At 42.0% G+C, this 17,586-nt stretch overlaps 1 protein-coding gene across 1 annotated transcript in view; it reads right to left on the reverse strand.

Moving 5' to 3' along the window:
* Positions 1-1,391: 1,391 nt before the first annotated feature.
* PTPRT (protein tyrosine phosphatase receptor type T) overlaps positions 1,392-17,586 on the reverse strand; it is a 1,692,228-nt gene continuing 1,676,033 nt past the window's right edge. The window contains exons 32-35 of the mRNA XM_086932257.1: positions 12,586-12,714; positions 10,080-10,243; positions 7,181-7,316; positions 1,392-3,084 (exon numbers count right to left, since the gene is read on the reverse strand). Of these exons, the coding sequence (XP_086788383.1) occupies positions 3,031-3,084; positions 7,181-7,316; positions 10,080-10,243; positions 12,586-12,714 (483 nt within the window). The 3' untranslated portion in view covers positions 1,392-3,030. The remainder of the gene's footprint in view (positions 3,085-7,180; positions 7,317-10,079; positions 10,244-12,585; positions 12,715-17,586) is intronic.

The raw sequence follows: 17,586 nt of genomic DNA on the forward strand, positions 1-17,586 counted from the left end.
TGCAGAAAGTATGGCTCACACACCTGAACAGCACGAGCTCCTGGGAGCGCTCCGACCCTGAAGGATGGCCGTTGCCATGCTGTAGACGTACCCTAAAATCCAAAATAGGTTGGCGAGATTGCAACAGACACAGCAGAAGAGAAGGAACGAAAGAATGGTGTAAAGTTAGAAGCAGGATGAATATGGATAAGAAAGATATTAAAAGAGGGAGCGATTGTCGGAAAGGATCAGGAACCGAAATGGAGAGCAAGATGAAGATCAGGCGTAAAATGACACAAGGGAAGAGAGTTAGAAAGGTTGAGGGATGCTAAAATTGGGCGACAGATATTTTAGGAGATATGAATTAAGAAATACGAGAGACAAGCTAGTAAGCAAGGAAGAGAGTAAAGAAAGGGGGAATACTGAGAAAATATGGTTTAAGTGTAGAGGACAAAAAAAAATTTGGGGAGAGTTAAAGAGAAAGGGAAAAAACAGGGCAAGTCACATTGCTATAAGAAAGTGAAAAGGAGCCAAAGAAAGAAGAAGGGGGGGAGAGAGAATAAGTCACAGAGAAAAGAGAATGAGAGAGGGGAGGAAAATGAAAGGCAGCTAGATCAGAAACCAAAAGGTAAGCTAGGAAACCAATGCTGAAATGAAAACATGTATATGGAACACAGGGAGTGATGGAAGTGACGTCACGAGGAAAAAACGATACTGAGAGAGATATTGCAGTTGTCAAAGAAGAAAACTGTCTCAATGCACCAATGACCGAGGGCCTCAGACTAGAAACAAGTGACTGAACGAATAAGAAAAGGGCATATTAAACAAGAGGAGACATTGCATCAAAGTACGGAACCAAAGAAACATTGAAATAGGCATGAAATGTGTTATAGAAAAAAGAAAAGTGAGCCGAGAGAAACAGGGTAGAAAGAAGGTGTAGGTAGAAGAGGCGCAAAGCATTAGAGTGAAAAGGGGTGGAGTAATCAGCTAGATTGATAAAAAGGAAAGGATGCAGCCAACGGAGAAAGGAAATGTGAGAAAGTGAATGTGTGTGAGAGAGAGGGAAAAAGGGAAAGCTCAATTTTGTAAGAATAACCTCCGTTTAGAGAACATGTGGGATATTTAATTGTGGGTTTCTAATGTGCTAGAATCGACTACCGAAGGAGTATCTCTGCGCAATAGTCCGCTGGGGAACCCGTCCTGGCTTTCACTGTGAGATGGTCCCTACTGGGTATCTCCAAGGTGAAACCAGGCATCCCCGGCGTATGTTGGGATGAGGCAAGCTAATGCCCAGAGTTGCCGAGTGTGATCCCTGGTTAGAGGAGGCACCGAGGTGAGAATTATCGAGTCCACTGACCCTGGTCCACGACCCTGCCGCGTCTGGAATTGAACCCTGGTCCCGGGCCGTCCTCTGCTCCCGGGTCTGCCGCCTCCAACCAGTGAGCCTCACCACTCCACTTAAGAGAATATGTATCAATGTAAAGTTTCTAGTGAAAAAGGCAAACAGTAGGCATTGTGTGCAAGGACAGAAGTGGGCGATGAGTAATCATGCAAGGTGGTCTTCTTCTTCTTCTAATCTTGGTCATGGGCACCCTAAACCATGATGCTTGATTAAAATCTTGCTTACCTCAGACTTTTAATCAATATTTAATACAATAGATTTTTCTATTCCTATATTGAGGAATGACTCCAGAAAAGGCTATTGCAAATAGAAAAAAGAGCAACACATTGTGCTAAAGGCGTGAACAGCGAACAAAGAGGAATGTGTGCTCTGCATTCATGACTGAAGCTAAAATTAAGGCAGAGCAAAACCAAAGATGGTTGATCAGTCAGGTAAATAAAGGTGAGCACTGACTGGTCAGTATGCAAAAAATGCCGGTATGGAACCTGTTGTCTTCACCTCTTTCCAGCCTCCACTCAAGATTCTGGTGATTAGGAGGAGTGCATTGGTGCCATTTAGAAAATCATTGCAACTTGGCTCAGAGGACAGTCTAGTAGCAAGCTGGCAAGAGTACCTTTACCACTTCCACCCTCTTGAAAATCTCACAATCCAAAACCCATTCACCCCTCAAAACAGATCTTCCATCTTAAGATCACCAAAGATAGGCTTATGATGAAGAGTGTCAATGCTCCTGTTAATGATGATGCCTTCCTCAGTGGAATCTCCTGCTCTGCCTCACAACCCTCCCCCACATAAAAACTTGTGGATGACCCACTAGCTTGATCCTAAGGATGCCATGTTCAGGATGCTTCTGGAAACTACTCTTTCTCAAGATTTAAAGAACAAAAGCTAAATAATTTATCATGGTGCCCCAGTCAATAGCCACATAGCTTTCACACCAGAAAAAAAACATTCTTTAGTATAAAACAATTCTGAGAAAACTGCTGACCTTGTTGATTGCTTGACAGTCCAGACACCCTTCCTTCTTTTAACTAGGACAAAGACCCCATTTCAGTTTTTTCACATATATAAAATTGTCCCAGGACAGACAAGTTCAGCGTAAGCGTACATTAGGAAATGTCTACAAGGATCCTTGGCAGAACTTTTTCTGGTCCTGTGTGCCAGTTGACTGAAACACAACATAACATATATGTGTTTTGGTCAACTTCACTCGCCCTATGGCCTCTGTTTGTGAGACTTCTCTTAGTCAAGAGTTCAGATGTGAAACTAACAAATGCCCCGAGGTAGGTGCTGATCCTCCACTTGCTTCTCTTTTAAAAACAAAACCGGAATTTGGTGGAGTGGAAATACCAGTCTTAAATTCCCTCTCCACCTTTTCACTCAGAGAAAAACAGTAACTGTCTAATGAGTGGCTGAAGATTGTTGGTGGATCCAGCAGGAGATTTGTCACCGCTCCATTAACTCTTGCTGCTGATTTAGCACTTCAGTTGCGTTCCTCCAATGCGAAGAAGTCAGCATCTACCACAGATCCCACAGCATTGCTTAAAATGTCACCAAGGATTGTGGTAAAGCCTGGTCATTTATCTTCCTTGTCCTAAAAGTGACAAAGTACACAGGAGGCTGAGAGGAACTGACCAGAAGTCTCCAGGTTAGAAGGAACTCAAATATTCCAAAGCCACCTCATAAACAAACTTATACTGCTCCTAAAGACAAAAAATGTAGAAGAGAAACAGGAGGGGTAGATAGAGGGAAATTGAAAGCATAAGAACAAGGCAGAATCAAGAGGGAAGTGAGGAATGAGAAGTATGGTAGAAGAGGTAGGTTGTGAGGATTGCAGGGCCATGGCGGAAAGAAATAGGAGTGCATTGGTGAAATTGAGCAGAGTAGAGGAGATAGCGGTTGTGCAGAAGAGAAGAGACAGTTGGAGGAATGTAAAGAGAGGGTAAACCATGTGGGAGAAAATGTGGAGTTAAAAAGAAGGGGCACAGGCAGGAGGGGCATGTACAAGACAGAAGGTAATGTGGATGAGGAAGAAGACACAATTCAGATTGAAATATAAATGAGAGGATTGTTCAGACAAATGCAGGGTGCAAAAAAAGAGCAAAGGAGAGATGAAAATCAGGCAAATATAGGAAAGTAATGAAGATGAAAGCAAATAAGAGGGATGACAGTAAGTAAAATGAAAGGAGAGAAGGGAGATAAAGAGAGAAGAGATATATTAATATATTTAAATAGCTGCTTCCAGGCATTTCGTATATGCAAACATGAACCAGGTACAAACATAATCATTTCGTGCAAGGTTAGACATCAGCACTATCACAGTATAGGCATCAGGAGCAGTTACAGTTACATTCTGATAGACGACTGTTAGTATACCATTTACCTTGACCAGCATAAATTATCTAAAAATGAGCTTCTTTTCAATCTAGGAACAAAAAAACAGGAAGCGAAGAAACCTTATCAAATTTCTAGACTAGAGTTCACCCCACCCCTAACCTGCTGCCATTCTCTACCACCCTTCTCCTCCCATACATACTTATATCATATCCAGCAGCTTGCGCAATTATTATTGTATAAACCTTAAAGATTACATTTGTGAAAACATATAGCCAACCTATGAATTCCCTTACCCATGTCTCTCTCCTTTCCTCGATTCATTAGTTAGACATTTTTAATTAATCTAAAAATGTTGAAATGTAATTATAAAGATGTCCTACCACTTTCCTTCTCCCTCAATCAGAACTCCACAAGTCTTTTGAGAACATAATGCATATATATTGGCGTCATACATCACTATTCTACTCCAAACACTGCCCTCCCCAAATTTTATAAGACGTGTCTCAAACACAAACTAGATTGGGCTAAGTCAAGGTTCTGTGAAAATCTACTTGGGAAGTGCAACAAGAATGGGCCGCTAATGTCCTCCAGTGGTCACATATCCACTTCCCTATTTTGAATAACAGAAATAGGGAAAGCAAGAGCGGGATATATGTGTATCCTTATGTGTGGTATTTCCTAGATTTATGGATCCAGGGTAGGGTTAGAGAAAGGAAAATATTTTTCTTCCTCTTAAAATTTTGCCAGAGGTATATTTCTTGGGAGAAACTGAGTTCTAGCAGAGCAGGAAAACCTTCAGCAAACATCGATAACAGAGGTTTTAAGTATACATTCAATCCTGAGGTACAAGGAAGGTTTCGCCAATATTTTCACTTTTAACCTGAAACACAGAAACTAGATAAAAAATCCCAACAATTCTGTCTCCTCTCACTCAGATGATGGTAGTGCAAATGTGTTTCTCATTTTGATTCAGTGGAGCTGACAAAACATACATTGAAAAGATTTGCGATTGTGTAGGTATTTTATAAACACACATTTTTGTGCAATAAATATCAATAAATAGAAATTACCTTTAGGTTGGATCAAATACGCAATATTAAAGCTGAATATGATGTGTGTAAGCGAGTTTTTCAATATGATAGAGTTAAATGCCATTATGGATAGAATGGATCTTGTTTTTGTCATTCTCACCTGATTTCACCCCCTCCTATCCTGTTCCTGTGTGCATCTTTTCTCCTCACAAGCTCTGCAGAGCGGAGATAGCTGATGTGATTGCTTATTTCCACAGTTATGAATACAGTTTTCAATTAATTTTCTAGTGTTTCTGATATGTTGCAATGTCCAAGGTCTTTCTGCTGTAGTTCCGCTACGTAGATGGGTCCTGTTCATTTGTGTGCAGTGATATTTTTGACATATTTCATGTTTTGTTCAACCGTCTCCAGATGGCAATAGATGGGATAGTGCTTATGAATTACGGTAAAATATATAAAATATATAGTTATATAATATATATATAAGTATCCCTTGATTCTGGGTGTGAGCCAGATTTTTCTGAAGGTTTTGAGTTTCCTCAGTGCTAATATGGATGCTGTCCAACTCTTTTCCAATTGTTCTCCTCATTTGGGACTTAGAATGATTTCAGATGTATGGCAATATTGTATAACTCTGCATTTGAGCCTTCATGGCATTTACTCTGTGTTGCTTGATCTTGAGATTTTTATAATAAAACCCTTTAACTTTTCCCTGATCTAGCACTCAATCACTGATTTGTCGCAGTCACTTGCTTTTGTTACTCCATTAAACTGATGTTGGGAAGGATGCTATTTGGCCCAATTTGTTATAGTGGGAAAATCATCTAAGGAAAATGTTTGAGTTTTCTAAATTGTGGGGTGTCCTGAATAGTGGGGTATTGTTTTGCTCCCATAGGATTGAACACTACTATGCTATCCAGCCACAGGCACTTAGAAACTGCGAAGGTGTTGTGCCAGGTTTGCAGGGTAATGCAGGCTTCAGCAAATGCTGCTCCAGAGTACAGACATAGGCCCTGTCCATTCTTAGAGAAATAAACTAAAGAGGTCAGAAAAAGATTCATAATAGCAATGTAGCTTTTCTTTCTATCATCGCCATCAGCCTTCACCCTCCTGCTTTATTCCCTAAAGATATGCTTGCACAGTTGCGCATTTTCATTATAGACCAAACAGAGCAGGGGAGTTCAGGGTGATTCAGAAGAACACCTGATTTGAGCTAAGTGCACTTTTTTGTTCTTTTCTTTAAATCGATTTTATGTCACTGATAATTACCAGTGTCCAGCATATCGAATACTAGGTCCTTAACTCTGGAAACACGACATTTCTTTGCTGCCACATATAGTTAAGAGTTCCCTGATTGGTCTCAATGTGTCAGTAGGTGAGATTTCTTACAAGAGTCAGTAGTGCTTTCAAACTATGTCTCTGCCTTGCTCACATTCTTATTGAAGTACTGGCCCAGGCTCTCACTAGAATGCTACTGTGTGCCAAATAAATCACGGCCCTTCTTAGATGGACCCATATTTTCTTTTTGTTATCAATCCCAAAAGCTATCTCAAAAAGCTGAGAAGAAGCAATGTTGAACTATTCACTTGTAAATTGGGGCAGCCCACATGTACTGCAATTTATAAAGTCGAGAAATCGATGTATTTTTAACAACATATTGGCAGAAGAAAGGCTGGCATGGCCACGAGCTACGCTTGTTGGGAGACACTGTGCAGCTTCATTTATAGGGAACCAACCACCCATTGTGCTCCTTGGGAGGCCTTTGTAATGTCAGCTAATTTATCCGCATGGTCTTTGACCACCTTTTATTCAGGAGATACTTTGGTTGTCTTTAACTGCCTATCATTTTTTGGCCCAATAGACTTATTGTCAAGTGTGTTCACTGAGTCTTGATGTTCCTATGTTAGGGAGGCTGGTGATAGAAGACTACTCTTGACACTTGATGGTGGCCTCCTAGTTTTTAGCCACAATACAGTTCTGAAGAAAGAACAGCTCATCAGTTGTGCTTCACTGACATGAAATCCTAATTCTCGGCCGAATTTCTTTTGCTAAAATATTGATTGAAATCCATGGACCTCTCCACTGTATTTGTTGGACTACATTAATGGTCCCTTGAACACAAGCATTGCTTGAATTTTAGGTCCTTTGATATATCACCCTAAGCTGCTTCCTGTACTACTAACCAATAGTTTATGCATACTTCTCGAGTACACATGTAATTAGATTGGAAGCTAGACAAAGTAGAGTAGCAAGATTGTCCTAGGTCAAACACTTAAACCTAAAAGGACAGCCTCCTTTCAGCTGTGTGACACTTAATACCATAATGAATCAGTAGTATTTGTTGTATTGTGGAAACATGCTAAACATATAGGATAAATAAACAGGGAATCAGAGAGCAGAGCTTGAGTGCTGTTTGCTTCAAAAGTCTTACCAGGGTTTCCACCATGTTGGATTTGTTATTTCTTAGTGTCTTCACTGTGTGGAACACATCAATGATGTTTTGCTGTTGGATCATCTCGCAGACGCTGCAGATGGCACAGAAGGTTCCGCTGCGCCCACCACCATTCCTGTGTAATATAGAGATGGTAAGCTACTGGCAGAATTCCTATTATTTGCCATGAACAAAAATAACATACAGAACAAACTTCGCTTAATTACAATAACCTTGACGAATTCAAGCCCCAACTCTCACTGAATGTCAGATCACTTGGATTCCTGCTTAACACCATCCTCTCCTTCAGTCATACATTGCCAACATCTCAACGATCAACGATGGCCGCTCTCTCTTCTAAAAAAAGTCAAACCATTTCATCCAGAAAGCTACTTCAGAATCGCAGTTCAAGTCCTTATACCCTTGTATCTGGATTGGAGTAATGCTCTACTCTTGGGCTTCCGAAACTCCATGCCGACACACCTGAGGGCAATCCTTCAGCACATCTCAACCAAGGCCTGAAGAAATAGGATCACATCCCCTCCCCCTTGATGGGACTCTATTGGCTCCCTTTACCAGCCTGCACCATCTTCAAAGCTAGCTGCATCATATACAAAGTCACACAACTAGCACCCCACTTATCTTGCTGACAAGCTCAACCTTCTCTGGTGGTTCTCTGCACATTTGCTGCAAGGACACCATTCGACTGTAGACTAAGACGTGTAAAAAAGTGGAAAAAAGAAGAAACAATACAACAGGTCCTTTTAACCTATGCACTCAGGATCGGGAACAACATCCCCATATCCATCAGGCCTACCCTGTTGCTGTTCCAATTTAGGAAAGAGTTGAACACTCACTTCTTTAAAGAACACTGCATCACAATGCATTAACCATTCACAACTCAAATTCCTCTCCTATTAGTCACTGAGTTTATGCTTGCTTTGCCCATGTAAAGCGCTATTTATATTGTTGCATACAAAAGTGGTCAGCCAAGCACTTTTTGTCATCTTCATGCATAACAGAAGCTTAATTTGCAGAAGATTCTGTGGTGGCCAATACATTTCAATCAGAGAAAAAATGTCTTAAAAGCTGTAACCTCCCTCATATGAACTATAGCTGGACTATGCAAACACACATGCTATGTTACGTTAATTTACATTAGTGCTGTGTTTTGTTGTACAATATGACGTGTCACCACAAAGTCCCTTCAGTCTGCTCTTTGGCTGGCTAGAGTAGGCCATAGCTGGTAGGTTCAAATATTCAAGTTACAGAGTACTCAGTGAAACTTGTGCATGAGGGAGGTAGTAGGTAGGCCTTTTAAAGTAGCATATTTACACATTTTAGATGCCCACATCCACTTGGGCCTGATTTATTATCCACTAGGTTGACTTCCACAGCAACCAAGATCATAATGGCCAGTTTGGGGTGAACATCTGAAAGTGGAAACAGCAGCTGTCTTAGATATCACCAGTTTGTCAATCTTTCACACCTAAGCAAATGTTTTGTTCTTGTTTGTGAAAAGAGGATACCTATGCTTTGTTTAACCTCAGGGCCGGCTGTAGTGCTTGTGGCACCCAGTGAGACAATTGTTTTTGGCAACCCCCCCACCAATGACCCCCTCCAAGGACTCCCATGGTACCATCCTATACAGTTCCCCTCACATCTCCATAGCCTCTCTCTCACATACATTTAATTCGTTTTAAAGTGCTGGTTGAGGTTAGCTTTACTAATAGGAATGCATATATACCCAAATTAACCCTTTTAGCAACATTACGAATAGATAATGAAAGACTGGGGAAAAAACATAACATCCTCACCAGTTGTATGTATCTCTTTGATGCCAGTTCATAAGCCACTGTTCTACATTAGGATTACAAATTATGAACTGCTGCAACAAAAGGATCTCTGTGACAAAAGCAGTAACCCTCAGAGCAATCCACATAAAATATAGTTCTATGATCTGCATGGTACACATTCTTTGCAGCAGGCATATTAACACTCTGCACTACTTTACTATAAGTCAGACAGTCACTCTGTTCTCTCCACAGCAGGAACACTAATCACCACATTTATCTTGACATTTTTGAAGCTGCCTGAAAACTGCTGGATGATCAAGGTACTCTTTAGCAAGTGATTTCAAGATTTTAAAACCATCAGTGATTTCTAAGCACAGCTCCCTCCAGGTTAACGCCAGGGGCAGCAGCACTAGTCACACCGCCCAAAAAGCTGCCCTGCTTAGCTCTATAATTAATATCATTGGACAAGGGCACAACCACCCACTCCTGGCCATATTAAGCATGGTTTCTCTGGTGACTTTCTCTCTCTCTTGGGTCTCACTGGTCTTTTTTTGGATGACTCCATTTTATATCCTTGTGGTTTGAATATTGTAAGGCTTGTTCGGTCCTTTCAAAATCTTTCGACATCAGTCAATCAACTGCCTGCTAATTTGGGCCGAAATGTCATTTTCTCCCTTCATTCATTTGAGGTGTTCCACAAAGGAAACCTTTCAATGAATAAAATGGTGTATGAAGACAAAGTGTATTGACTCAGAAGTCTTTGTACATGTACCTATGTTGCAAGCATACTCACAAATTATAGTTTGTCAAAAATCGAGCTAGTCTCAGAAAATAGAATAAGGTCTCTGCATAGATTAGTTGTAAAATGGCAGTAACTGCAGTAACTATCCACCACATCATGACTAGGTTGTACTTAGGTATGAATATATGCCAACATGATGGACTGTGCCATTGATATCAGGAGAAAGACACGTCTTTCCAAGCGGGACTTGGATGCACAACAGCCCACCACCAATATTTTCCTCACTTTCATGGGTTGGTGTCACTGTTCAAAAAAAGCATTTACAAATGGCGACAATGTCAAAGGTGTCATGCATACTCACAAGCAGTGGACTACAGTGCGGGCATCTCGGCCGTCGTACTGCTCCTGCCACTTTTCAAGCCTTCTGACCACCTTGAGAATGGATCGCTTGGAGGGCGGGGTGTCCCTATACGCTGGCCAACCGATGTACTGCAAGTGTTGGACAATGCGATACCCATCCTGGGGCTGAAAAAGACAAATGAGATCATTAATTGTAAGCGCAGGAGTAGTTCGCAATGTATCATTGTACGTGCCACAAAACGCACTACACGGTCATAGAAAACTACATGAAGGTCCGTACGCTCTGCCGCTGACCCACAGCATATAACTGCCACCGAAGCCTTATATTTCTACTTTTTGTGGGAAAGTTGATATAGTAAATTGAAATGTAAGGTCATCTAATATTTTACAATCAGCAATTTTCAAACCATGGCCAAATCATCAACAATAAATATTGCCCTCCCAGAAGAATGCTACGAGAACCATGGTAACTTCAAATGAATAAAGGGTATGCTGGCACATAACCAATAATACAGAATAATAGGAATGCCCACTTCTGGAGCACTTGAAGCAAGCTAGTTACATGGACGTGGACATACTGTGTATTTGAGTCAATGGAGACAGCATTCGGTGCTTAGCACAGTTCACTGAGGCCCTATAAAAACCATGCCTCAATTAATAATGGTATGGCGAGTCTCACTAAGGAAAGGGTACAGGTATTAGTGGAGGACAAAGCATAAATCAGATAGAGATATTCAGTTTGTATCTAAGCCACACTTGCGCAAACACATAAGAATCCTCAACTGACTGACGTCTTCATTTAATATTCAGCAGCCTAGCTGCCATATGACTGGGCTAGTACACTAGATGCAGTTGGTATGCTGTCTGACCCCTGGACTTTATTCCCACATAGTTATTCCTGCCTCCATGTTGGAGAAATGTGATGCCAGCTCTGGTGCACCATAGAGTCATGACAGACCTCTTATCATCACGTGTCCTTCTGAAAACAGAGCCCTAAGTTGGGGAATGGTCCAGCTTCCGAAAAGCACAACTGTTGTCCACCATGTGCTGGAAGTTTACTTGCAGTGCAAGAAGGACAATTGTACAGTTTAGCTATCCAGGGTGACAAGTAGTCCCAGACAGAAAGGACATTGGGGCATATTGCCAACAACTAGCGATAATTATCGCTATATTGGTTTAGCGGCGATATTTTTATCGCCGAGCTGCAGCGATTTTTATCGCTTAGGAGCCTTGCTATTATCAAGGTTTATCTCCTAAGCGATAAAAATCGGCCGAAATGCATGAATATCGCTGTAAAGACAGCGATATTCATGCATTATCGAGCAAATGCTCTTAGCCATGTTATCCACCTACCATTGGATAACATGGCTAAGAACTGCTCAGGGGCAGGTGTTAGCTTTTGGAGATATTCGCACTTAGCGCGAATATCTCCAAAAGTTGGTAATAGGAGATAGCGATGTTAGCAACTGTTTCCAGTCGCTAACATCTTGGCACGCCCACTTTGCATGTCATTAGTGATAAATATCACTGACATGCAAAGCGGGGCTCAAGATGGTCGCTATCTCCTACTAGCTGTCGCTAACTGGTGTTAGCGACAGCTAGGTAATAGGGAAATAATGTTATCTTCGCTTTCTTGGCTTTTAAAGCCAAAAAAGCGGAGATAAACACCCTTGATAATATTCCCCAGTGTTCCCATAGCGTTGTATCTGCCAAAGGAGCTTTCACAACAGCTGAGGTGGCAGGAGTTCCAAATCTGATAAATCACATCTGTGACCTCTAAATGAGGTGGTGGAACCGAGACGAGGGCGATCTGGATATTTGCCATTTTGTGGTGAATGCCCATGTGCACCCTCAAATAAACGAGTTCATTATGCTCCAAAAATATCTACTCATAAAGGTGGAAGGCTTGAGCCCTGAAACAAAGGTCCCCGCAGCCTTCCCTACATGGAGCCTTAAGCAACGCAGGTAACCCTATCTAAAATTCTCTTCATACACCCTAGGTTTGGCCTCCCTGTTCTTAATGTTCTCAACCCATGAAGGGTGATGACTACTACTACTTTGAGGTGTGCAAAGTTGCATAGTTTTAGTGAACTTTTTCAAAATGTAATGACATTTGTGCAATATTGTATGAATTATACTTTCAGGACGAGTATTTTTATTTTCAAACGAGGGCATAGGTCATGAGCAATGCTTACAAGATACTAGAGGGAGACTGGATCGAGCACAAAATAACTCTCAGTGAGACATGTTCTACTCAAACCAATGCGCCACGAGTATATTTAAGGGAAGTCCCAAAATGTAAAGAAATTCAAAATATCACAACATTTTGAAGTTCTTAAACTATTGTCGGCGTATTTTAGTTTTTGCACATACTTACTTTGCAAGCCTAGGCTGAAATTGTATCCCGTCTAACTCTAGACTCACTATAGTGACACACTATTAGCATATTTCTTAGATTGTCTCTGGCTTTAGACCAGCAAAATGACACGAAAAGGCGATTGCCTTACCCTAGCCATATTGCAGATTCTGAATATTCGGTTAATGATATCTTCATCGATGTCAGCTGAAACGAACTCCACCTGGATCGGCCCGTAGCAGCAGGATGTCTTTTCTGGCCAGTACTGCATGCAGAGCTGCTTTGAAGGATGAGAGAAGGAAACACGGCAGAATAATTAAGATCATTCACAAGCCACTGTCCGATCGATTTTGGACTTAAACACACACAGATGCAAAAATGAAATTGTTACTCTGCTTTCCCTTCGACATTGTTCTGAAAACATTCTGAATTCAATGTCATTGCTCTTTGCTGTATAATTACAGCACAATGTTATACCAAGCAAGATTGATTGACGTTAGAAGAGATTAGGCAGAAGCAGGTGCAGGAAAAGAGCGTTTTGAGACAAACAACTAAGCAGGCTGACAGCTGGAAATATTTGTTGATCTGTATCATGTAGGAAGTGGGGATGAGTGAAGTTATAATTCTGACCACTGAGTTTTGCGAAGGTGTCAAACTTTAAAAACAGATGAAATCTCCTGTAAAAAAAGATATGTTCTTTTTTTTAAGGCACCAAAACCTTTTTGCAAGACAATTCTTCTGCAAAAAAATGGTGTTTGTAGGATTATTATTTTTTGCTTAGCATATAATGACAGGCTTTTCCATAAGCTATTTTCCTAAAAACGCTGGCAACTTTATTAACTCTTTTATGATGTCAAAGTTTCAATAGAAAAACTTCCCAAGTTCACAAAAGTTAAGTTAATACATTTCACACCTAGGTAATTGAAATTACCGAACACTAGAAAACAATCTGGCAATAATAACTCTTGTGAAGTGACAAGTGGGTTGTAGATCTGTAAGACAGAATCGTATGTGTATAAGACAGAAAGAGAGGAACATAAGGTGAATGGATGGTATAGGGGAATGGCAGGTATGTACGGTGAAATGATAGGTATGCAAGCATGGAATGTTGGCGCCTAAGTGGAAGGTGATGACTTAGGTGGTAACCTTTTTGAAGAAAATGTGAGATTGGCCCTTGCAGGAGATATAGGAAGAGTGCAATGATAGACCACTGTGATACCGTAGCAAAAGACACACAATTGATGGACGGAATGCAGAACAAATCAAAACATTCACCCAAGTCAAGAGAACTGGGTTAAATCCATCATTCTTTTGCTCACCATGCCACCCCAGTTTAGACCAGGCAATATGCAAATCAGTCTTGAACCTGTGCCTCATGGGAACAGTCCAACCCGAATTGCCAAGCCAGGTCCTCCTTGGACTGGAAACAAGCATCCTAGGACCGGTTTCGGGGTTTCACCCCTCTTCAGCCAGGGTAGCTTGATTCCAGTGGCACCGTGATCCCAGGACCCACATCAGGGCATACCTGGTGCACTTAAAGCAAGAAAGCAAAAGACACACATATGATGGACGGAATGCAGAACAAATCAAAACATTCACCCGCAGTCAAGAGATCTGGGTTAAATCCATCATTCTTTTGCTCACCATGCCACCCCAGGTGAGACCTGGCCATATGCAAATCAGTCTTGAACCTGTGCCTCATGGGAACAGTCCAGCCCGAACTGTCAAGCAAGGTCCTCCCTGGACCTTGCTTGGCAGAAAAGGGTATGCTCAGACGTGAATCCCGTGCTCTCCATGCCACTGGAATCAAGCTATCCTGGCTGGTGAGGGCTGAAAGCCCGAAACCGGTCCTAGGATGCTTGTTTCCAGTCTAGGGAGGACCTTGCTTAGTAGTTCGGACTGGACTGTTCCCATGGGGCACAGGGTCAAGACTGATCTTCATATGGCTGGGTTCAAACTGGAATGGCATGGTGAGCAAAAAAACGATGGATTTAGGCGAAGATCTCTGTACTGGGGTGAATGTATGACATTGTTCTGCATTCTGTCCATAAACTGTTGTTTTTGCATTTGTCACCCCTAGTGGGACTGGTATGCTCAGATGCGAGTCTTGTGTTCTCCATGCCACTGCAATCAAGTTATCATGGCTGATAAGGGCTGAAAGCCCGAAACCGGTCCTAGGATGCTTGTTTCCAGTCCAAGGAGGACCTGGCTTGGCAGTTTGGGCTGGACTATTCCCATGGGGCACAGGGTCAAGACTGATCTGCATATGGCTGGATTCAAACAGGCATGGCATGGTGAGCAAAAAAACGATGGATTTAGGCCCAGATCTCTGTACTGGGGTGACTGTATGACATTGTTCTGCATTCTGTCCATCAACTGTTGTTTTTGCATTTGTCTCCCCGAGTGGGACGTGTACGCTCAGATGTGAGTCCCGTGCTCTCCATGCCACTGGAATCAAGCTATCCTGGCTGATGAGGGCTGAAAGCCCGAAACCCGTCCTAAGATGCTTGTTTCCAGTCCAGGGAGGACTTGGCTAGGCAGTTCCTCTGGACTGTTCCCTTGGGACACAGGGTCAAGACTGATCTTCATATGGCTGGGTTCAAACTGAAATGGCATGGTGACATTGTTCTGCATTCTGTCCATCAACTCTTGTTTTTGCACTGGGCTTCCCTATACAGATATAAATATAACTTTGAAACTGCTTTGTTTTCTGAGTGGGTCACATAGCCTCATGTATATGTGCTTAGCCAGGAGGAAGCTACTCCTTCTATGAAGGTAGGGCCTCATTTACTACTTTTTGGCATAGAGCAGTGTCACAAGTCTACGTGCGGAACTGCCCTGCATCAAAAGGAAGGGGCAGAAATGTGCTGTATTAATGAAATACATTGCAATCCTATCGTTTTTGCCTACACCGGCGCACAAACTGGTGCCTAGCGCCAACATAGGCACCCTTGTACCATGTTGCAAGGGTGTCTGCATTGCTGATACAATTGTTTTTGTTCAGGGACACCTTCCTGACAAAAAACAATCAATGGGAATATTTTCCTCTTTCTTTGTGTGGTGTTGAATGCAGCACACGTAAAAAGAAGAAAAACGAGGAGAAATAAAGTTATTTCTCCTTGTTACAACTCCCCTGGAGAGGTTCCCAGTTTTACCGCATTCTGAGGTTTACAGATCTGGAAATGTGTTAAAATTCATGGGTGTTGCGGGGGAAAACGCACCGCAACGCCCTTGGAACGCCTCCTTGAAGTAGAGTATGGCAATACAGGGCTTTGCATTGCCTTGCCTTATTCCTTAGCCATGAGGCCATGCAAAGCCGCGCAGAGTGAATTTGCGCAGCCTCATTGTTATGACTGAGAGGCCTTCGCAACCGGAGTGTCATAAAAAGTGACGCACTGATATTGCAGGCCTCTTTTAAATGAGGCGCTTAGTGTCCAAGTCCCAAGTATCTCGACTCTTATTTATTTATTTATTATTTATTTAAAACATTTATATAGCGCAGCTGTCACCTTGCAGGTATCCTGGCGCTGGAAAATTACTCCTAAGGTGGAATGTGATGGGAAACTGAGAGCAGGTTGCCAGAGAAGTAGTTAAGGGAAAAGCCAGGTTTGAATGTGCTTTCTGAATGGAAGGAGTTGCGATGTTTGGTGGATGTCGACAGGCAATCTATTCCATAGTTTTGCAGCTGCCACTCTGAAGGATCTTCCCCCAGTTCTGACCTTGTTGAATCTTGGTACAGTGACAAGGCAGGCTGAGGCTGAGCGGAGAGTTCTGGTAGGGATGTACCAGGTGAACATGGCTTGTAAGGATCTGGGCCCGACTCCGTGTAGTGCTTTAGAAACAAGACAGAGTGCTTTGAAAGCCACTCGCTGCTTCAGAGGGAGCCAGTGCAGCTCGGCTAAAGCCGACACAGCAAGCCAAATTGCAGCACTGAAATCACCACCATTCAGTGCTGGTTGGTGAAATCTGTTTGTCATTTAACCTTTGCCTTTATTTATTTATTATTACAGGAGGCTGTAAGTGTGTGAGCACAACAATAACCCAACCAATAAAAGCTGTTTGTATTGTACTGCATCAACTCGTTAATATCGACCTACAGATATATTACATCAACAGCGTCAGTAAGGTTAGTAAATATTTACAATACTTAACTCCATCTCTACTTTCCCTTGGTATGTAGTGTGTAGGTCGATGTAGTGGTTGCAATATTCTTGTCATGTGAAAATGTGCATGTGATAAAGAGGCGGTATACCCTCCTTGCTCAAGACAACCAAACATGCAAATGTAATGGCATTATTCTGCCAATGTAAGCAATGCTCTTTTTTGTAATCCTGCTACTACGGCTACCTATCCATTTATTTTGGGTAGAGCTAAAACTATAAAGGTTCATGTCAGATAGTTTGTGTGGAACCACTGAACTATGCAGTCATTTCAAAAGACTTCACTGGGATCAGAGTAACATTTTTAATAATTTCCTTCCTTAAACCAATACAGACAGACAATCAACTGCTCTGTATGTGTTGCAACAGGTGCCATTTGCACATAAGCAACTACCAAGGTATCACGGAATCCACAGGAGAACAACCCATTGAATACAAATAGGAACAAGAAAGGGCCATTTCTTTGTCTTACTACTTGAGAGTCAGAGCTGCCTGCATCCATTAACAGAACACTGCCTGCCTTATGATAACTGCCATGTTTTTACATCCAGAAACTGACTTGGATATTTAAATTACTAGAATCAGAATTCATAAAGTATGTAGAAAGTGGGACAGGCTCAAAAGAACTGCTGGAAAAATGAAGATAATCCAATCGGAAGAAACACAGTATGCAAAACCAGCCACTCCAGCTGTGAAACTGTGAATTGAGGTGAGGCAGATGAAACCAAGCAGAAAGTGATTATGGGAAATTGTTATGGACGGCCTCTCAGCGGGAGGCGGCAGAGCGCGGGTAGGGCGCAGATACTGTGGGCCCGGCGAGTGTTCTCTGCAGTGCAGAATCCCAAATACACATAAATCACCTTCTCTGGCTCAATGCGGCCATTCGCCACTGGTGAAAATGTATGCAGAGTCTATCAGCAGTATTATAAGGATATTTTTAAAACCGAGTCTCTTGCTTTTCTTCCTCCTTTTTAACAGGTATTAGACATTTT

The sequence above is a fragment of the Lissotriton vulgaris genome, chromosome 7, assembly GCF_964263255.1.
Source record: "Lissotriton vulgaris chromosome 7, aLisVul1.2, whole genome shotgun sequence".
NCBI lineage: Eukaryota > Metazoa > Chordata > Amphibia > Caudata > Salamandridae > Lissotriton > Lissotriton vulgaris.